Source organism: Rhinolophus ferrumequinum, chromosome 3, assembly GCF_004115265.2.
Source record: "Rhinolophus ferrumequinum isolate MPI-CBG mRhiFer1 chromosome 3, mRhiFer1_v1.p, whole genome shotgun sequence".
NCBI lineage: Eukaryota > Metazoa > Chordata > Mammalia > Chiroptera > Rhinolophidae > Rhinolophus > Rhinolophus ferrumequinum.
Genome location: NC_046286.1, coordinates 93,026,271 through 93,048,689, shown reverse-complemented (window position 1 = coordinate 93,048,689; position 22,419 = coordinate 93,026,271). Strand labels below are relative to the sequence as shown.

The 22,419-nt window shown below is 38.4% G+C and overlaps 1 protein-coding gene across 2 annotated transcripts in view; it reads left to right on the top strand.

The window, feature by feature from the left end:
• The first annotated feature begins 4,700 nt into the window (after window positions 1–4,700).
• The window catches only part of KATNA1 (katanin catalytic subunit A1), a 35,594-nt gene continuing 17,875 nt past the window's right edge, over window positions 4,701–22,419 (top strand). The window contains exons 1-3 of one of the 2 annotated variants that reach the window (XM_033101538.1): window positions 4,701–4,818; window positions 13,549–13,723; window positions 15,080–15,237. In XM_033101538.1, coding sequence (XP_032957429.1) covers window positions 13,562–13,723; window positions 15,080–15,237 — 320 coding nt within the window. In that variant the 5' untranslated portion in view covers window positions 4,701–4,818; window positions 13,549–13,561. The other variant, XM_033101546.1, reaches the window with a different exon arrangement.

Here is a 22,419-nt window from a genome sequence, read left to right as displayed (position 1 = left end):
CTTGTACATTTTTCTCTCATTCATCTTCATTCCCAGTGTTACTAATTTGGTTGACACCCTCATCACCTTTTGCCCAAATTATTGTAATAACTTTCTAACGAGTCTGACTTCATGCTGGTCCTTCAAGTTTATTATCCAACCTATCACCCAAATGATAACTATCATCCAAATGATAACACCCTAACAGATAACTCTTGATTCTGCTTCTAGTATGACTGAGGAAGCTCCTCATGGATTGACTTTATCACATATAGCTATATAAACTAGATGTAGCTAGGGCCGGCCCGGGTTGGAGCTCCGTGCTCCTAACACCGAAGGCTGCCGGTTCCCACATAGGCCAGTGGGCTCTCAACCACAAGGTTGCCGGTTCAATTCCTCGACTCCCGCAAGGCATGGTGGGCTGTGCCCCCTGCAACTAACAACAGCAACTGGACCTGGAGCTGAGCTGTGCCCCCCACAACTAAGATTGAAAGGACAACGACTTGGAAAAAGTCCTGGAAGTACACACTATTCCCCAATGAAGTCCTGTTCCCCTTCCGCCAATAAAATCTTTAAAAAAAACCCAAAACTATATATAGCTATAAAACTATATATAGCTATAACTATAAAACTCTGGGAAAAAATATAAAAATCAACTACCTATAGATAATAAAGTGGAGCCAAGAGCAGGCGGATTCTGGATAGAAGTCAACTTGGAAAAGAGGAGTGGCACTGGATGAGTATCTCATTTTCATATCTTCCCTGAAAAAGGCTTAAATCTCTAGTTGAATCATGAACCACGCGTGTGGGGAGGAATCCAAGCGTCTATCTAAGAATAAAAACTAAAGGAGCATATGAGGTGCTGCCCAACAGGAAGAGTCAAACCAAGTTAATTGCCTTCTTAACAAAAAACAAACTCCAGAAGCACATTACAGAATTCAATATCCAGGATATACTCCAAAAATTACCTGACATACAAAGAAATGTAAAAATAGCGCCTAGTCTGAAGAGAGATTACAATCAGTGGAGGTTGACCCCAAGATCCTATTTCTCACATCTGGAATTGGCAGACACAGATATTATAACTATGCGTGATGTAAAGAAAAATATTCTCATAACAAATGTAAAGATAGGGAATCCCAACAGAAAATAGAACCTGTAAGAAATAACCAATACGAAATTTTCTTTGGTTGCAGACAAACTGTCAGATGTTGAGAAGTTCACGTGGAGGAACTGGGCTTAAAGGAAGAAACACTTTCATTGAGATGGGAGGCAAAAGCCAAAGGGCAGTGTGAGGCGGAGACATTTAAATTGGAGGGTAAAAGTAGTATTGGGATTAGGTTCAGCTGCACATACAACCCCAAATAACCATTGCTTAGACATACAATGTCTGGAGTTGGCAGTTCACAGTTGGTATGGCAGCTCCATGCCAGCCCACACTTCATCTGTTCAATTCTGCTATCCTCATCATATATGGCTTTTATCCTAAAGGTCACTTATGGTCAGCAGTTGGCTGCTTATACTCTCTCCATCTTTTCCCTGTTCTAACCCGGTGAAAAGGAGATGGTGCGGGGAGGGAGATTTCCAGGGCCTCTTCCTTTAAGGTGCCTTCTTAAAAGTTCTAAACAATACTTCTACTGGCCAGAAGTTAGATCCATGGCCACACCTAGGAGCGTGCGAGTCTGGAAAATACAGTTCTTAATTCCAGGGGGACCCAATTTCATCAAGCTAGCTAGGTTCTGTTATTAAATAAGGGAAATGAGTATTTGGTAGACAGATGGCAGTCTCTGCCTCCGTGAGCAAGTTGAGGGAATTTCGATCTGAGAGCTATTTTCTCTGAAAGTGGAGACACAGCAGAAGGGGTAGGTGGCTGACTTGAGGAAAAAGGGGTAAAAGTTTAACTAATAGGAGGAGTAGGAGAGATAACTGAGGTGGGATGTGCAGAAAGATATGTCAGGTGTGTTGGAAGTTATACAGTTGTGGTACATCAATTTCATAGTTGTATGATCTTTTTTTGGTAGCATTCAGCATTCTGGGAGTCACAGATTGGTGATGGAAACTCTAAGAATGTGTATAAGATTGATGAACAATACTGGAGATCTGTCCTGGTTTGTTACTCCGAATATGGTGACATAATCGAAAAGTTTAGTAGTTTCTTACTCATGTTTAGAATGTTCTAATCTTCCATATACTTTGTATCCCAAGAGATGGCTCACATTTTTGAAGTACATAGAGAAGGATGAATCGACCAGATGAGTGAAGTTAATAAATTGGTCCTGAAAGTCTCTATTAGGTTTCTCTGATAAAATGTAAAGTGTCTCCAAATTCTTTTTTAAGGGAGATAATGTATTTATTTATTCTACAAATATCTAATTAATGCCAGACATTGTTCTAGCCAAATGGAGGAAATACCGTGTTTCCCCAAAAATAAGATCTAGCCGGACCATCAGCTCTAATGTGTCTTTTGGAGCAAAAATTAATATAAAACCCGGTCTTATTTTACTATAATATAAGACTGGGTCTTTAATATAATATAATACAATATAATATCCAGTCTTATTTTACTATAATATTTATTATATATATTATATTTATTATATAAGACAGGGTCTTATATTAATTTTTGCTCCAAAAGATGCATTAGAATTTATGGTCCGGCTAGGTCTTATTTTCGGGGAAACACCGTATTTCCGCCAGTTGGAAACACGGTATCTAACTGCATGAAGTTTACTTGCTGGGGCAAGAGAGAGGCAACAAACACATAATGTCAAGAGGTGGTCTTTATGTCATTCCTTTCTTTGTAATTCCAGAGGTCACAACACCTCTTGCAACAGTTCTCCCAATCTATTCTCTCTCCCCTCCAAACCTTCCTACTCACAGCTGCCCAATTAACTTCCTATTTGCTGTATAACTTATACCTTCATTTGAGAACTTTCAATGGCTCCTTTATGCCTGCTGAATAAAGTTTAAACTCTTCACTGGCACCTTTCTATCTCTTTTTCCATAACTTTCTTTCATGTGTCCTATGATCCTGCCAAATTAATGTGACCATTCACCAGGAAAAAATAAATCTCTGATTTCTGCGTCCCAATTTGGAACAATCACTTTAGAAGTGTGATGGTTGTAGAAGCCACAGTGTAAAAGAAGAAATGACGAGTGTAGTAGTCATGAAGGCAGTACACAAGTATTCTCTTTCTTCTTCAGGGTACACAGAGATGAATACTCCCATCCCTTTAAAGTCAGGCTTGGTCACATGACTTGCTCTGGCCAATGAAATGTGGGCAGTGGTGGTGACAATCACATCCAGGCAGAAGTTGTGCAAGTTATCTAATTTTCGTTTTTCCGTTGCCAAGGGTCCAAGTGCCTGCATCCTTTCTGCGATGAACATATAGAGTAAATGAGAAAAAAAATCCTATTGTTTGAACCTCTTTGAGTTAGGAGTTACCAGAGCATAGGGTTGTCTCCCCTACTAGTAAAACTAGTGAACAAACGTAAGTAGTGAATGTAAGCTACACTTTGGAAGTTTGTTTTTTTACTTTAAAAATCAACTTCATTGAGATACAATTTATGTACCATACAATGCTTCCCTTTTATGTGTACTGTTCGATTAGTTTAATAAACATATACATCTGTTTAATGACTACCCTAATTGAGATATAGAAAATTCCCTCATGCCTCTTTGTAGTCTATCCTTTCCCCTCCCCCACTCCTCAATGGAGCCTCAAACACTGATGGCTTTTACTATAGATTAGTTTTGACTGTTCTAGAATTTCATATAAATGGAATCACACAATATGCACTCATTTTGTGCCTTTTGAGATGACTTTAAACTATAAATTGGCTTTATAATTCAACATACCTTTGTACTCACATGAAAGATGAAAATTCAGCCTAACTAGAATAATCTATACCTCTCTGAATTGGTTTATTTCAAAAAGATATGCAAACTATAGCACCTTGTGCACCATTGCAATAGAGTTCATATCCACCATAGCAAAACTATTATTCTCTATTTAGCTGAGAATATTACAAGACTTTAAGCTCCATGAAATATTCTATTTTGTTGACCACTGTATAACCAGTGCCTACAACAGTGTCTGGCACATAATAGTTGCTCAATAAATATTTGCAGATTAAGTGGATGTATTACCTTTGAATTGCCTTTATCTAAGTCTGTGTTAAATTACTGAGATGCTTTAAATGTGCCTTATTCCTTCTGTAGATGGATGTACTGAAGGAAGCATAATACTGTCGAGTATATATCTGTAAATCAGGAAACATCCTAATTTTATTTCTTGTCTGGTTACATAAAAACGACCCCCAAAAATCAAGAGAATGAAATTTCACTAGTTTCGTGTCGGAATATCTGTTTATCCACCCCCTATTTTATTCATGTTATGTCGTGAGAAGCACCTCAGCCAAATTCTGACTATTTGGTTCTTCTAAAACGGTATTTGTCATAAACGAATTGTTTGACCCTGACACTCACCTATAAAATAGACACTGACTTCCTAACTTCTGAAGTATGTGGTGGAAATCAAATGGGAGGAAGAATGAGCCAACACTTCGAAACAGACATCGAGATACGCGACGTGGTGCTTTCTTAGGTCATTACTATCCCTGCTCTCCCGCCGGCCCGCGCCGAGGAGGAAACTCGAAATGCGCAGGCGCGCCCCTGCCGGCCTAACCCCACCTCCATCGGCCCCGCCCAGTCCGCGCCCGGCGCGCGCACGCCGCCCGGCGTCCTCGCTCCCGGGGCGTCGCCCCGCGTGCGCCGGAGTCGCCGAGGCCACCCCCGGCACCGGAAGTGACCCTGGCGGGTTTGCCTTCAAATTCTTGGTAGCATCCCGGAGGGCTGGTGACGGTTGGACCCAGCAGTGCTGGGACGGTGGGCACAGAGCTGCGTGGTTGGGGCTGGGCAGGGACTTCCTTCCTCGCGCGGAGCCCGGCTCGGCCCTGCCCCTTCACCTGGCGGTGGGCGGTTTCCGAGGAGCCACGGCCTCCGCAGGTGAGTGTTCGCTCTCCCGGAGATGTGGGGATTCCCGGACCTCCATGGCCGGCTTGTGGTGCGAGGCCTCCGCGCATCCTGCGGTGAGCTTGTCTGTGCCTGCGCGGATGTCTAAGGGCCGCGCTGTTGTTGACACCTGTGGCTCAGGTGACAGTTCCCTTATCTAAGGAATTCTCTTCAGCGGGGGACTTCTAGGGGCTCCTGCCGAGCCGATCTCTAGGTCTGTGTCATTAGAGAAGTTTCCGGCCGACAGAACATGTTTTTATTTCTTTGCTTTTGATCGATCCTCTCCCAAATCTGTCCACGCCCCCGCCCCCGCCCCCCTCATCCTTGAAAATTCCGAATCAGGTAGGGGTGATATTGTTGAGGATGTTATTTCTTATCTAGTTTATTACTGAGCTGGGCGTCCTTTGGGAAGCTTATGGCCCTTTTTGTTGCGAGTTGGTACCTTTTAGAAAATTTATGCCTCGGAACGTTTGTTTCATACAGTATATTATATGGTGACGAAGTTAGAAATAAACGTGGATGTGTAACTGCCTTACAGTGGATAATCTCAAGCCGTCTTTTTTCAAAAGTAATTTTCTCTTTTAACCGCGAAGTGCCACTTTTGTATCAGTTATTAACTTCCAACAGCACTGTGTTGCACTCTTCTGGCTTGAAAGCACTCGTTTACGCCAATGTCTTCCCTCTTTGAAATCAGGACTTTTAGTTACTCCTGAAAACATTCCTAATGTTTTAGAATGTGATAGATCGTTGCCCCATAGTCACAATGATAGAACGCCACGGTGGCAAAAAGGATTCTTGCAGCGTTCATATGGGCCTGTCTCAGTGTGCAGCCCTGTTTGCTTTGTAATCAGAGTTCTCACACAGAGAAATAGCGGCAGGATTCTTTTTTTTTTTGGTATTAATAGTAATAACTTGTGGCCTGAATCATGCCTTAAAAAAAGTCAACTTTACAACATTCCTAGACTGTGCAAATCTATATAAAGCTCCTTTATGGCATTGGTTATTCAAGAAGATTTTACCTTTTGTAGATTCAGGACTAGGCATACTATGTAGTCTACACGGATTCTGCCTGTTATTTTCAAACTGGTATCACAATTCTGACAAATACTAAGGACTAGAGAATCTTGTAGAATTTACTGTATTAACAACATTTGAGTTTCTTTTTACAACAATTTTTTTTTTTTTAGTAAATTGGTTAAAAAAGATAGGGTATCAGATTAAAATGGTCAGTGTTGATGACATGCTAAATATATTTTACTTGTGGTGCTTATTGATGTGGCTTTTAAATTGCATTTTAATTGTTACCTGATTTATTTTTGCACTGTTCAGGGTAAATGGAAAGAAAGGTTACTAAATGCACATACAATATGTTTTTTTTCCCCTAAGTTGATTTTCCGTGCTCTCTTTGTAAAAAGATAACTTTCTCATGCTTCATTTATCATATGATTATAAGGGTAAGACAAATGTATTTCATGCTATAATTGGTCATGGATCACTCATTTATTGTGCTTATTATTCGTAATCGTCAGTAACTGACTGTAAATAGCATGGTTGCTTTCATATCCCAGACATCAACATTCTGAAAACTGGTTAACATTGTATTGTCACCTTTAAAGTTACACACATTTGGTTTACTGAAATGCCTCAGGAAAATGCATGATTGAGCTTCATCTGTTTTTGTTTTAGGACATCAGTTTTACAGGTAAATATTTTAAACATTGATGCTGATTTTTTTAGCCTGTGCTTAATAATCTAGGCTTGTTTCCCATTACTAAGCAAATTGAAAAAACCCACCTAAAATTAAATTATATCCCTTTTACTAAACTTCAAGGATTTCAGGATCTCATTCTGTATTTTGTTTTTTAACTTTTATTTATTTAAGTGTGTTTCTCCAGGACCCATCAGCTCCAAGTCAAGTAGTTTCAATCTAGTTGTGGAGGGCACAGCTCACACTGGTCCATGTGGGGATCCAGTCCGCAACCTTGTTAAGAGCACGGCGCTCTAATCAACTGAGCTAACCCACTGCCCCTCATTCTGTATTATTTTTGTCTTCGGTGCAATTCCTTGCAGCTCATGGGTGCTCTGCAAATATTTATTGAATGACCTACACACATTATGGTAAAAACTGCAATATAAATGGAACCCAGTCTAAGATTCCTTCAAAAATTAAGTGCATAAGATACCCTTTTTAGATGTGGAATAGGGAAGGCCCCATATTTGTTGTTTTGGGAAGAGATTAGGGATAGGAATTAGAATTCAAATATTTGGTTCTGTTGCCTGTTCTTTTTCACTGTCTTTGATCACTTCTTTTTCCTAATTCTAGAGGAGAAAAGGCACTTTAAGTCTCTTTGTGGAGATACCACACACATCAAATATTAAGTTTGCTAGAAATTTTGCTGTAATACTGAGTTGTTAGTGTTTAATTTTAAAAAATTTGACCCTGTTACTTGAATTAAAATTTTATGGTGCAGCTCATTTAGTTTTAAAAAAATGAATTTAGTCGTTAACTAAATCATGAATACTCAAGCCATGTAAGCAAAAGGGTTTTTCTGATGGAATAATGTAAAGGAGAAGCTTGCTGGGAGATAAAGCAAGTATCACCACCTATGGTTATTTTCTCTTTAATAACCTCTATAAAACAAGAGTCTGAATTTTATTGCCAGATATTATGTTAGGTACACCCAGTTTCGGTCCTCCTGCCCCATAGTCACAATGATAGATAAATTTAGCAATGATAAGGATATATTTTTGAAAGTTGAAGAATCTCATAAATTTGCAGTGTTGACATTCATTTGAGAAGAACGATGTCTTTTGCTTAGGGACCACTAAAAGGATAGGAAAAATTATTTTTGGCTAACATTTACTTAACTAAGGGTATTTTTAAAAAATTTTTATTTTTTACTTTTTTTTTTTTTTTTTTAAAGATTTTATTTGGGAAGGGTAACAGGACTTTATTGGGAGAACAGTGTGTACTTCCAGGACTTTTTCCAAGTCAAGTTGTTGTCCTTTCACTCTTAGTTGTTTAATCTTAGTTGTGGAGGGCGCAGCTCAACTCCAGGTCCAGTTGCCCTTGTTAGTTGCAGGGGGCACAGCCCACCATCCCTTTCGGGAGTCGAGGAATCGAACTGGCAGCCTTGTGGTTGAGAGCCCACTGGCCCATGTGGGAATCGAACCAGCAGCCTTCGGTGTTAGGAGCACGCAGCTCCAACTGTCTGAGCCACCGGGCTGGCCCAACTAAGGGTATTTTGATAGTTTTCAGTAAACATGTTGTTGCTTTGATATCCGAGAATTTTTCAGGTCATTTGTTAATGTGACCTCGGATTGACTTTACATTTTTGTTAGAAAAAGTCAATCCATTGGCTCTTAAGGAATTTTATCTGACTAGAAAGAAGTATTCATAACACAGAAACTTCAAAGAAGGCCAGGAGTGACTTCTGTGAGTTTTGGGCCATTGAATCATTAAAAAAAAAAAAAAAAAAAAAGGACCATCCATATATAATAACAACTTGATTTTTTTCTTTTTTAAGTGGGGGGCAGGGAAGAAAGATCAGGAGAAAGTGCACATGAGAGGCCTGTTATCCAAGCTCTTCCAGACGTACTGTATCCTGTACTCCCAGCAGCTGGCCCCAGCTCTCCCTTTCTAGTGACGCCCAAACTAGGTGTCACTACAGAGCATGTAGTTTCAGGGCAGAAGCAGTCACACAGCTCTGTAGGGAATGAGTTGAGGATCAAGGCATGTGTGAGTGCTGAGGGTCAGAAACTGGAAAAGGTAAGAAATCTTCGTAGTTAAGACAAAAACTTGGCAGTATTCATTCATTTAAAGATTTATTGCTGTGTGCCAAGCATGGTTCTGGGTGCTTCAGATACACCAGTAAGTAACAAAGAGCCATGGTCCTTAGCCATGGAGCTTTTATTAAGATGGAGTATTATCAGTGACTCCAGAGAGTTACTGTTTAGGTCATAGGATTTTTTTTCTTTTTCTTTTGAACCTCAGATGTCCAGTCTTAAGTAATTTCTATACCTCGGTTAATAGCTGTGTTGCTTCATAACACACTGGCCCCAAAACTTAGTGGCTTAAAACAGCAGGCATTTGTTACTCAGTCTCTCTGGCCAGGCTCTGGGCCTGGCTTTGCTGGGCGCTGCTGATCCAGGGTCTTTCCAGGCTGTGAGCAGGGTGTCAGGGCTGCGGTCATCTCAGGGCTCCACTGGGGAGGGCCTGCTGCCAGGCTCCTGCACACGGCTGTTGGCAGGATTCAGGGCCTCTGGCCTGCTGGGATGAGGGCCTGCGTTCCTCACTGGCTGTTGGCCTGGGGCCTCCCTCACTTCTTTGCGATGTGAGCCTCTGCCCTGGGCAGCTCACAGTGTGCTGGGTCGCTGGTTTCTCTTAGAGCGAGCCAGCAAGAGAGCAAGAGACAGTGAGCAAGATGGAATCACAGTCTAATCTCAGAATGACATTCCGGTATTTTTGCATATTCTGTTTGTTACAAGCTCACACTCAAGGAGAGGTGATTGATTACACATGGGTATTGAGAACCATTGTATAGGCTTTCTGTGATTATCAATAGGTATGAGGCTCTTTTTTGTTGTATTTATTTCTTTTGTTTCTACCCTTCCCTATCTATAAGATATTTCCCTATCTTATACTCCATAGACACTGCAGTATACTTAATATGTGTTCTTGGATGTGTATGTATCCTTAAAGTTTTACGTAGCTATGTAAATATAGCATATTTTTTAACTTACAAAATGGTATTGGAATTGAGGTCTTGTTCTATGTCTAAGGTTTTTTTCACCCAACACTGTATTTTGATGATTTATCTATGTTGCTATTTGTAAATTTTGCTTCCATCTGCTTGTTACATTGTATTGCATTGTCTGCTTCCACCGCATTTCCTTATCCATTTCCCTGGCTGGGAATAGATAGCTTGCCTCCAACTCCTTGATTTCGCAAAACAGTTAATGTCATTAACATCCCCAGACAAATCCCTTTATGGATCTGTGTGAGATTTTCTCAGCAATAATCACTGAACAGTGGGATTGTAGGGTCATAGGATATACACATACGTAATTCCCCTTAGTACTGCTAGATTGCTCTCCAAAATGACTGTACCAGTTTCTGCCCACAGGTTATATGTGAGGGTTTCCTTTTTCTCAACTCCTTGGCAATACTTAGTATAATTGGATTTATTAATTTTTTTTAAAATCTGGTAAATGTAGAAGGGATATCTCATTGCTCTAATTTGTATTCATCTGTTCCTAGTATCTGTACTTATTAGCCAGTTGGGTTTTCCCTTCCGTGAATTGTCCTCAATGCTCTTTACCCCTTTTTTGTGTGATGTCATTTTGTCCATTGGTGTGAGGAATTGCATGATGGATTTTCTGATCTTAAGTTATTCTTGCATTCCTGGGATAAACCTTCCTGAATGTGTGTGTGTGTGTGTTGACATATTATTAGTTAGCTAACATTTTATTTAGGATTTCCACATCTATGTGCCTAAGCGAAATGGGCTTTATATTCTTACTCAGTTTTGAAATTGAGGTGATCCCAGCCTCATAAAAAGGGTTGGTCAGTTTTTCCCTTGTTTTCTGGATCAACTTTTATGTGATTGAAATTATCTTCTATTTAGAAACTAGGTAAAAACCCACCTATTAAAAAAAACTTCTGGGCCTGGAGCTTTTTAAAGGGGGAGGTCTCTTACTAAAATTTCATTTTTTAGGCAGTAAGAGAAAAAGAAAAAATATGATTTTCTTTCATCTCAGATCTAATTATCTCCTCTTTTTCAGTTTGTATTTCGTTTATTTGCATGTCCTTCCCCCACCCCCACCCCCCACCGCGATCAATATTGCCAAAGATTTGTTTCCTGGTTTTTTAAAGATCCCAATTTTGGTCTTTTCTGGTATTTTGGGGTTTTCTTTTGATTTTGTTTTTATTTAATATGGACCTTTATTTTTTTTTCCTCTTGTACTTTTTGTACTAACCAGTTCTGTTAGTTTTTTTTTTTTTCCTAGCTTCTTGAGTTAATGGCTTAGCTCAGTTATGTTTACTCTTTATGATGGAAGTGGAGTGTGGTGAGTCCATGCTTACCAGTCACTCCTTACCATTTTGAAATTGTGTGCCTGTCCCAGTCCTGCCATTCAGGGATCCTCAGCCTGAACTGCTTTTTCCTAAGAACTGTCAGTTGTTTTCATCTAGCCTAACATGAGCAAAGGAGTGGCAGGAAGAGACCACTCACGAGATGCTATATTGACCTCTTGTCTGTTTTTATCCATGGCCTCCCCCATCCAGGCCTAGGTTTGCCCTGATGTACCCTGCTGTCTCCGTCTGGTACTGGGCTTACACTTGCAAGGGTGAATGGGTGAATAAGGGTTGGCCAGAACAATAGAAACCAGAAAAGGCACAGCTACAAAACTCTTACCTGGTTCTGTTTCCCTGTGGGCTGCCTGGGACCTCCCACACGCAATGACCCAATTACCACCTGTCATTTCAGTTGTTTTTTAGAATTTTATGTTTTATCCTGGGGCCCATCAACCTTCTGCTTGATTCTTCTAAGATTTGTTTTCAGGAAGAGGGCCAGCAGCTATCTTGGTGTCGTTCTTATGAATTGAAACTGATAACTGAGATTAAAGATGTTTGGGTTCGAAGATCCTAATACATATCCTAATATATAACACATGACATGTATCAGTTAAGTCTAACTGGGTCATGGAACAACACTTGTGCCTTCGGCTGGTTAGAGAAAGAATTACCGAAGACTGGCAGAGAACAGAAGCCTGAGGAGGTTGGTGTGATTGTGGCATCCCTACTCCTCCACTGAGGTGGTGATCCCTTCTCACTCTAATCCCTGCCCGAAGGAGCGTAGTACCCGCCCTCTTCTCCTCTGGCATAGCAGAGCTGATTTTTAGCTCTTTCACCGTCAACATTTCCTATTAATCTTGCTTCCTATAATCCTCTAATTGTGGACTGTAGGGATATGATTACCTTCTCTTGTCTATTTGGCAGAAAATCTTTTTGGTCCCATGTCTAACACATAGTCTGATTGATATTCCTGATTGGCCTGCCATCATCCTCTTGGCCCTGCCTATCAGCTAAACATTCTACATTAAATGACACCCAAGAAATTCGATTCACATGTTTTTTCACAGAAAATCTCATCCCAGGGTAAGAATCTAAAAATGGAGCTCTTAAGAACCATTGTGATCTTGGTTAGACTTAAGCTCTGTTGCATCATTTGACCTTAACCATAGATGGGGAGGAAGAGAGAGGTGTCAGGAAGCACAATTTTAGGAACCGCCTCTGGCTAGATTAAATTAAGCTAGGTAGAGAGGTCCCCACATAGAAGTTCTTTCTGTTCATCTATGAAACACATCTATGTGGATATCCCACTGACACACAAAAGCAGTCAAAAATAATGAACTTATTACTACCTTCATATATCTGTCTCTTCTCAGCTCCCCTGTGAAGAGGAAAGCTGAAATCCTTCATGAGCCCTTCAGTTCTTTATTCTGCAGGCTTGAAACTTCATTCATTTTCAACAACTCCATACAAGTTCATAAGTACTCTCAGTAATTCTCTCACCACGTTTCAAATTTGTTTCTTTTTATTTCCAAAGCCACAACCCTAATGTAAATCATTGTCCTCTCAAAAGCACTCAGGTCTTTCTGACTTTGAACTTCACCATGCTCTGTACAGTTAATAAATAATAGTAATCATCATCAACATCAACAAAGCTGACGTTTATCAAGTGCCTACTTCTAATGTTTTGTACCCATATCTATCTGTTCATATTTTACCAAGTACAAACACTGTGCTTGGTGCTTGTATATAGAAAGTTTCAGGGAAGATGCATTTAAGCACTTGATTAAAGACCTACTGTTTGTCAAGGAGTATGCTAGGTACTTGAAATATTATTCCCTATATTTTAACTCCTGGAGATAGTTACTATCTCAGTTTTATAAACTTAAAAACTGAATCTTAGAAAGTTAAGGGACTTGACGAAGGTGGCAGAATTACAATTCTAACCAAGATTTTTCTAACTTCAAACACACGTGCTTCCTGCTCTTCTGCATGCCTTCCCAAAACTGTGCCTAACAGTCTACATTTGTTCTGCAGATACTCAATAAGATTTGTGTGTTATTCATTGGGGATACAGTCTCACGCCTTTCAGATGCAAATCCTGCTCTCAGAGAACTCAGTGTAGTAGAGATAAGACATATATCAATCACTATCATTCAAAGAAGACAAGCGCCTTGAGATGGAAGGTCCCAGAAAAGTGCCTGGGGACTTTAGAAGGGGAGAGTTTATTCTGAACTGAGAAGTTCGGAAGTTAGATATACTGGGAGAACTGTCACCTGAGCGGGACTTTGACACATAGGTAGGGTTTGGCCATGGGAAGAAAATGTCTTTGAAGGAGTGGAAACAGCATGAGCAAATGTTTAGAGATGGAAAATGTGCTGTGAGCTTCTTGAAGGAGTCCTGGAAAGTATACTTTAAAAAAACTCTTCATAGTATTTATTTTTAAGAGATATATAATATGAAATGTTTCTTTCTTTTTTAGCTTACAGTTGAGCATGAGTCTTCTTATGATTAGTGAGAATGTAAAATTGGCTCGTGAATATGCGTTGCTGGGAAACTATGACTCCGCGATGGTGTATTATCAGGGAGTTCTTGACCAAATGAACAAGTATCTATACTCAGTCAAAGATACGTACCTCCAACAGAAATGGCAACAGGTGAGAATCATTCCTGCTGTGCTTTTAAATAGTTTACTCAGAAGAGAAAATTGAAATAGCTTGTCAGTGCTTTTTGAAGTTACACATTAAGAGTATATGATTTATTACATTGATTTGTGTATGATGTTACTTGAAACTGGATGTATTATATTAATAATAGTCTATATTCACCATCAGCAGTATTATGAGTTCTATTCAATTATTCTAATTGTTGAACTCTAATAGATTTTTAAAAAATAATGGTTGTGAAATTTTTTTTCCAGATCACATTTTCACCTGGTAAAGTTAGAGTTGACTTTACTAAGCCATTTTTGAAACTGCACATGACACGTGAATCTCATGGGTAGCAAGTTTTCTATAGAACGTTGTAAAGCAGACCATATTTGAATCCCATTTGAGGAACGTTAGTCAACGAGGACCAATAGAAATTTACAGGTGGAAATTGTAGAACTCATAGGTCCAGTTGAAGGTGGCATTTATAACAAAGTTACAGAAGTTAGTCTTTTTGAGCTCCTCTTCTAGGTAAAATATTATCCCTCAAATTCAGCTGAACTGCTTTTTTTATATGCCATATTTGTGCTTCATTTCTTTAGACGAGAAAATATCCTACCTCTTTGAATTTAACCTCTTTCCCTAAATCTGCCTCTGTATATTCTTGACATTACTGGAAGGGAAAAAGAATTCATTTTATAAGGAGTCTCATTTGTCATTGAAGACTTTTAAGACCTTTTGTTCTTAGGCCAGAGACTTTTACTTAAAAATTCTAAGATTTTTTGTAAAGATACTCAAATCATTTACTTTTAAAATTTCATTTCAACATTTCATATATAGACATATATATATGTATATGTATGTATACATAGTTTTTAAATTGAATCAAGACTGCTTTAAAAAAAATCTTGGTTGTATGTGAATTGAGCCATTTATCTTCTGAAGCCATTAGTTTTCACATGCAATCCATTTAATGAGTTATGAAATCAGTGGATTCTGATCAGCATTTAACATGTCAATTAAATAGCATAAAAAAACCATCAAAGTGCAACTTGCCAAGGTATTATTCTTATCAGACTTTATAGTTGAGCTAACTTTTCAATTTGTTATTCAATTTGAATAAGAACCGTAAGTCAGTAACATGGCTTAATTGGCCAGAATATTTAATTAAGTGTATCAGAATTAATTGTGCAATTGAAAACAAAGAATTAATGAACCATTATTAAAATTTCAACAGAATATCTTGGTGTGATTTACTGTATATCTGTCAAAATGGAAGTTTCTAAATAAATGGCCCTAGTTTAATCTTGCCAGTGATTTATTAGTTATAGAAATTTAAAGAGCCATATTCTCCTTTGAAACCAGGTTTGGCAGGAAATAAATGTGGAAGCTAAACATGTTAAGGATATCATGAAAACACTAGAGAGCTTTAAATTAGACAGCACTCCATTGAAAGCTGCACAGCATGAGCTTCCCGCTTCTGAGGGAGAAGTCTGGTCCTTGCCTGTACCTGTTGAACGAAGGTAAGTGGAGACCTTTTCAGAAACAGGCTAGCACAAGAAACTGATGGCATTGGGTAAATCGAGGAGGAGAACTGGGTGGCTGGAGCGACAGGCATGGGAGATGGGTTTTTTCTGAATGCCTTTTATAGCTTTTAAATTATATATTATGTGGCTGAACCATTTCAATAAATTAAATTTAGGTGTAAACAAGCCACAGTATGCTTTTGTGAGGTGAGTTTCAAATAGCGGAGACACCCTTATCTTAAATGTAAGAACGTAGGGTTGGGAATTGAAATATCTGGGCTCTAGTTCTATCTTTGCCACTCTTGGTAGCTTTGGGAACATCATGTAGTCTTTGTAGGCCTCAGATTTTTCTTATGTAAGATGAAGGAGTTAGATGAAAACAGTGGTTCTCAAACAATTGCAGAATACTGCTATTCAAGCTATACTGCTGCTAACTTGAAAAATGGGCTTTTTAATTCACAGAAAAAAGAAAAGATAAATTGTTCTCAATTTTAGATTTTTCTCTGGCATTGTCACCTGGTGCCAGTTAATGAACAATTAGTGAAAGTGGTATTTACTGAAATGCTCTGAAGAGCCTATGATGTTTAGTTTCACTGCATATTTTTTAACTGACTGTATGCAGGTGGATGGCACTTACCTATTTTACTCACATAATAGATTTCCAAGTTTGTATTGTCAGTTTAAATATATGTGTGTATCACAGCATTCTATAAAGAGCATGTGTGACTTGCAGGTTCTTTGTCCCCTAACTAGTTTTTAGAACCTTGCATTAAGACATTGCTTAAGTGTTTTTCAGTTTAACATTCTGTCATTGTAACTCTTAATTGTTGATTGTATTTTGTGATCGGTGATAGATGTTGAGTGCTCAGAGTGTACTCACAGTGTTGTGAGCACTGTCATAGCCTGCATGTGCTGGTTTTTTTATGTTTCAGAAGAAGCCTTCCAAATAAGTTATATTTTCCCAATATTTCAGATAAAGTAGGTGAGGTACAGTGAGGTCATATGACTTTTCCCCATTATCACAAAGCTCATAGGAATTGAACCTAGATATATTTGACTACAAAGCTGGCACTCTGTGCCATACCAGTCATTTTTAAATGGTAGTATTCATAGATATCTCTTGGGGGTGCTCATTAAAAATGTGGATTCTGGGTTTCACTCCCAGGAGTCTGACACAGTAGAGAGCATGTAGAGCCCAGGAATCTGCTGGTGATTCTGATACAAATGGTCCACACTTCTAGATGTACCATACCAAAGTGTTCCCTGTCTAGTTTAAGGCCAACTAATGGGTATTGATTGTTTCTTAGCCATTTTTTTTGTTCAGCTCCAGATAAAAATACTAATGTTCTGTTACTGACTCTGATATCTTTTCAATATTTAATAAATCTCTCCCTTGCTCATAAGCACTATCATAAAATATTTTGTTGTATTTTAGAATTCATGAAAAAAAGTAAGTACAGCAATAGGTTCATCAAAAAAAAAAGGGAACTCCATAAAAGTAGAGGAGCAGTCATACAGTGTGACTTCTAGTCTTCTGTGCATTGTCTATTTTCATAGGTGTAGTTGTGCTGCATTCATAATTCATAACTTTGTGCCCTAAAAAAGACCTAAAACTGTGCCCTGTTTTTTAAAAAAATTCTAATAATAGCAGTTGTTACACACTATGTACCGGGTTTGGTCTTAATTGCTTTACATATATTATTCAATTCTGAAAACAATCTTAGAAGGTAAGTACTCATTTTTTTAGGCCCACTTTCTGATGAGGAAACTTGAGCTTAGAAAGGTTGAGTAATTTGCTCTTCATGTTGTAAACACTGATGATTTATAAGCCATGTCAGACCTTTTTCTCTGCTGCTTTTTAAGAGTTTTTGCTACTCTTTTGAGTGGGCTGTCACCTGCATAGCTAACCATGCTCTTATTGGTTGTCACCCCCTTTTTTGTTACTATAAAGTTGCAGTGAATTTGTGAGTGAAACTTTTTCTACATTTATAAATACTTTTTTCTTTATTTCAGAAGTAGAATAATACATAAGTGACTTTTTCCCCATTGTCCATTAATAATGTTTTATTCCTATTTACTTTTCTCTTTTCTCCTTCCGGAGAATTATCCCTTGGCCCCTGTATTAGTCTGCTAGGGCCACCACAACAAAATACCATAGACTGGGTGGCTTAAGCAACAGAAATTTATTTCTCAACGTTCTGGGGGCTAGAAAGTCCAAGATCAAGGTGCTAGTTGATTCTGTTCCTGGGAAGGACCCTACCTGAGCAGATGGTCACCTTCTCTCTGTGTTCTCACACAGTGGGGAGAGTGAGCCAGCTCTCAGGTATCTTTTAGGACACTAATTCTGTTGGATCAGGCCCCCACTTTTACGACCTTATTTAACTCTAATTACTTCCTTACTCCAAATGGTCACATTGGGGGTTAGGGAGTCAATGTAATGAATTTTGGGGGTACCCAAACATTCAGTCTTAACAGCCCTGTAACTCCTTTCCGTTATTGGTAAGAACTTTCCAATTAATAGATATTCCCAGTGAAAATTTAGTTGACTTGAATTTTTTTTTTCAAGGATTTTTGGAATTTATTATTTTGATTATAAATTTAGACAGTCATGAAGAGGGATTGTATTATGGAGTACATGACCTTCCATCATTTGGGTGGGTCCACCAGTAGCAGTCTCTCCTGTCCTCTCCTCCAAGAAGTGAGCAACTTCTTTGTTTGTCTAGCTTAAAAGAGTTCCATCCATATCCTTGGAATCTTGTTCTGTACCCCAAATGTTTGCTCATCTAAGTGAATTCTAGTGAATGCAGTTTTCTCCATCTTGTTAAAATTTCCTCTGAGTGAAAGTAAGGAGGAGAATATCAGCAGTTTTTCACAGCTTTTACCAAGTTCTCCCCAAAGGAACAAGGCAAAGCATATCGATTGATTACTTGGCACTCAGTCCCTTTCACACCACAGACCTCTTCACTCAGACCTAACTTCCCCCATCTTTCTCCTAAGGCCTTAGAGAAATCCAGTCTCTAACTATCCTGTTGGAATCCTCTTTTGGCTTGCCTCTTCATTTATTTGAGGGGTCTCTCCCACTCAGCTCAACCAGACAAGGCCCTCTCCAGCAGCAGAGGTCTCCAAAGAACCTAGAAAAAGCCAGCAAATTTAATGAACTATTTCATCACCTCAGTCTAACAAGCAGAGGCAGGAGGATTCTCTCTTGGGGATAGTGGGAAATTGAATTAGGTGAGCCTTTTCATCTTGAAAATTCTGATGATGAACCCTAAATAGTGTCCTTCTTGTTGCTTCTTGTTGCTTCAGTTTCTTTTCCTGTGTCTGATTTTAAATGCCCTAGATTACTATTCACTAAAAAGTTATCCTCTTTGACATTATTTGCTGCATCTTTTTTCTTTTTTCTATAATTTCACTTGCTCCCTTAACTGGATAGCCCCCAACCCTCTTCATTTTTCTGTTAGTCGTCATTTGTACTTATACTCAAGAGAGCTATTCTTTCTTCAGCTGTTGGTGATTCTAACCTTGTGTAAATTTTAAGAAGAGATTTAAGTGACTTAAAGACCAGATTCAACTGATCCGGTATTCTCTTCTAGAGCTGTACACAAAAATGTTTGTATAAGGAGGTTCATTGAAGCCTTTTAGTAAAGATAGAAATCGCTTAAAAGCTGTTAGGTATGATTATTTTTAAATGTCTTAAATGTCAGCTCATGTTCCTCGGTTATCTTCTCATCTTACAGGGAAAAAAACCCCTAAGTTTTATCATGTCCTTCAGCAGCCACTGAGATGTGGTTCCCCATTACGGCTGTGATTTAAGTTCTTACAACTCTCTCCCCCAGCCTCCTTGAGCAAATCAGACACACGGATGCTTCAGTCCTTTGCAGTTGCCTTTCCTTCAGCTCAGATGTTTGATAGCTTGTTCTCTCATTTCTTCAGGTCTTCTCAGTGTCACCTCAGAAAGGCCGTCTCTGATCATCCTACTTAAAATACCCCTCCACCCCCATCAGCCTATAGCCCTTTACCCTTCTTTATTTTTTTAAACAGCACTTAGCATCTTCTGACATACTGTTCATTTCTTCATTGAAGATCCCTCACCACCACATACACACTTGTATGTAAGACTTTGAGAGTAAAGGCTTTTATTAAAATTATTTTTAATGTTCTTTCTTTAATGCTCAGAGTAGTGTCTGTCAATAGGAAGAGTTTAGTAAATTCTTTTTTGGATAAATGAATTGCTAGCAGTAAGAACTGGGTAAAATGGGGCGCATTTTATGTGATTGACTGCCATCTAGTCATTAAAAGTCATTTATAAGGAGATGATACAGGAAATGCCTCATGATGTAATATGTAGAGAAAAGTATGATTATATGTGTGTATAATGATTCCAATTTTGTTTAAATGAAAGGCAACCACAAGAAAATAGGCTAATATTTTAAGTGGTTAACTCTGGCTAGTGGGGTTACAGGGGACTTTTTATGTTTTTTTTTTCTTTTTTGTTTTTTTTCACATTTTTTTTATTAGTTTCAGGTGCACAAGACAAAGTAATACTTAGACCTTTATCATTTATATCCCTCACACTGTGTGAAACCCCTGCCTCCCATCCACTATCCCTCTGACATCGCACAGAGCCTTTACATTTCCACTATCTCTATTCCTAATGCTGTACTCCGCTTCTTGTAAGTATACACACACACACAAACTCACACACACACACACACACATAAACGTGTAGTTGATATTCATTATTGTTCAGCTTCAGCTTCAGGTGTACAATGCAGTGATGAGGCATCTACATCATCCCTGAGGTGGTCTCCCTAATGAGACAAGTGTCCATCGGATACCTTACAAAATCTTTACAACGTTATTGATTACATTCCCCAAATTAATTTTCAAAACCCCGTGGCCATCTTGTGGTTACTGACTGTTTTCTAATCCCCTCACCTTCCCCCTTATCCCCACCCCGCCTCCCATCTAGCAACCCTCAGTTTTTCCTCTATGTCTCCAAGACTGTTTCTGATTAGTTCATTCACTTATTCTTTTCTTTAGATTCCACATATAAGTGAGATCATATGGTATTTGTCTTTGTCTGACTTATTTCACTTAACATAATGTTCTCTAGGTCCATCCATGTTGTTGCAAATGGTAAGATTTCTTTCTTCTTTATGGCTGCGTAATACTCCATTGTATAAATGTACCACAGTTTCTTAATCCAGTTGTCTACCAATGGGCATTTCGGTTGTTTCCATGTCTTGGCTATTGTGTATAGTGCTGCAATAAACATAGGCGTGCATAAAGTTTTTTGAATTAGAGTTTTGGATTTCTCTGGATAGATACCTAGGAGTGGAATTGCTGAATCATAAGGTAGTTCCATTTTCAGATTTTTGAGATACCTCCATACTGTTTTCCATAGTGGCTGCACCAATCTGCAATCCCACCAACAGTGCACCTTTTCTCCACATCCTTGCCAGCACTTGTTGTTTGTTGATTTATTGATGATAGCCATTTTGACTGCGGTGAAGTGGTATCTCATTGTGGTTTTTATTTGCATTTCTCTGATGGTTAGTGAAGTTGAGCATTTTTTCATATGTCTGTTTGCCATCTGTATGTTCTTTTTAGAAAAATGTCTCTTCGTGTCCTCTGCCCATTTTTTAATTGGGTTGTTTGTTTTTTGGAGTTGAGTTGAGTGAGTTTTTTATAAATTTGTGATATTAACCCCTTATCAGAATATCATTGGCAAATATCTTTTCCCATTCAGTAGGGTCCCTTTTTGTTTTATTGATGGTTTCCTTTGCTGTGAAAAAACTATTTAGTTTGATGTAATCCCACATGTTTATTTTTTCTCTGACTTCCCTTGCTCAAGGGGAAAATCTCCGGGTAATGTCTGTGAAGTTTCTCCCTATATTTTCTTCTAGGAATTTTATGGTTTCGGATCTTACATTTAAGTCTTTAAGCCATTTTGAATTTATTTTGTATATGGTGTAAGGAGGTGTTCCAGCTTCATTTTTTTGCATGTTTCTGTCCAGGTTTCCCAGCACCATTTATTGAATAGACTGTCTTTCCCCACCGTACATTCTTGCTTCCATTGTCATAGATTAAATGGCCATATAGGCATGGATTTATTTCTGGACTCTCTATTCTGTTTCATTGATCTATGTGTCTGTTTTTATGCCAGTACCATGCTGTTTTGATTACTGTAGCCTTGTAGTATAATTTGATGTCAGATATCGTTATACCTCCCACTTTGTTCTTATTTCTCATAATTGCTGAGACTATCCGGGGTCTTTTATGGTCCCATATAAATTTTAGGATTATATGTTCTATTTCTGTGAAAAAGGTCGTTGGTAGTTTGATAGGAATTGCATTGAATATGTATATTGCCTTAGGCAGTATGGACATTTTAACTATATTAATTCTTCCTATCCATGAACATGGTAGATTTCCATCTATTTATATAGATTTCCATCTATTTATATCTTCTTTCATTTCTTTCTTCAGTGTCTTATAATTTTCTGAGTACAGATCTTTTACTTCTTTGGTTAAATTTATTCCCAGGTATTTTATAGTCTTTGAAGCAATTGTAAATGGGATTGTTTTTTTAATTTCTCCTTCTGATGTTTTATTATTGGTATATACAAATGCAACTGATTTCTGAATATTAATTTTGTATCCTGCTACTTTACTAAATTCACCTATCAGCTCTAATAGTTTCTTGGTGGAGTCTTTAGGGTTCTCTATATATAGTATGTCATCTGCATATAATGACAATTTTACTTCCTCCTTACTGATTTGGATGTCTTTTATTTCTTTTTCTTGTCTGATTGCTGTGGCTAGAACTTTCAGCACTATGTTGAATAGAAGTGGAGAAAGTGGGCAACCTTGCCTTGATCTTAAGGGGAATGGTTTTAGCTTTTTACAGGGGACATTTTAAAAATTCTTTGTGCTTTATTATATTTCAGTGTCTATTTTGTGTTATTTTTCTAGTAAGGGAAAAAATAAATACATATTTTAAGGGAGTATCTCCAGTTGGCAATCCAAGTTTCTAAATCCAAAATTGAACCACCGTTGTTCTTTCCACACATACATTGGTTTGGCTTTATCATCCTCCCAAATTCTCATTTTCAGATTTCCACATTTAGGAATGTCTTTTTTAGTAGTGTGTCTCTTGGACTCTTACTGTCTTCA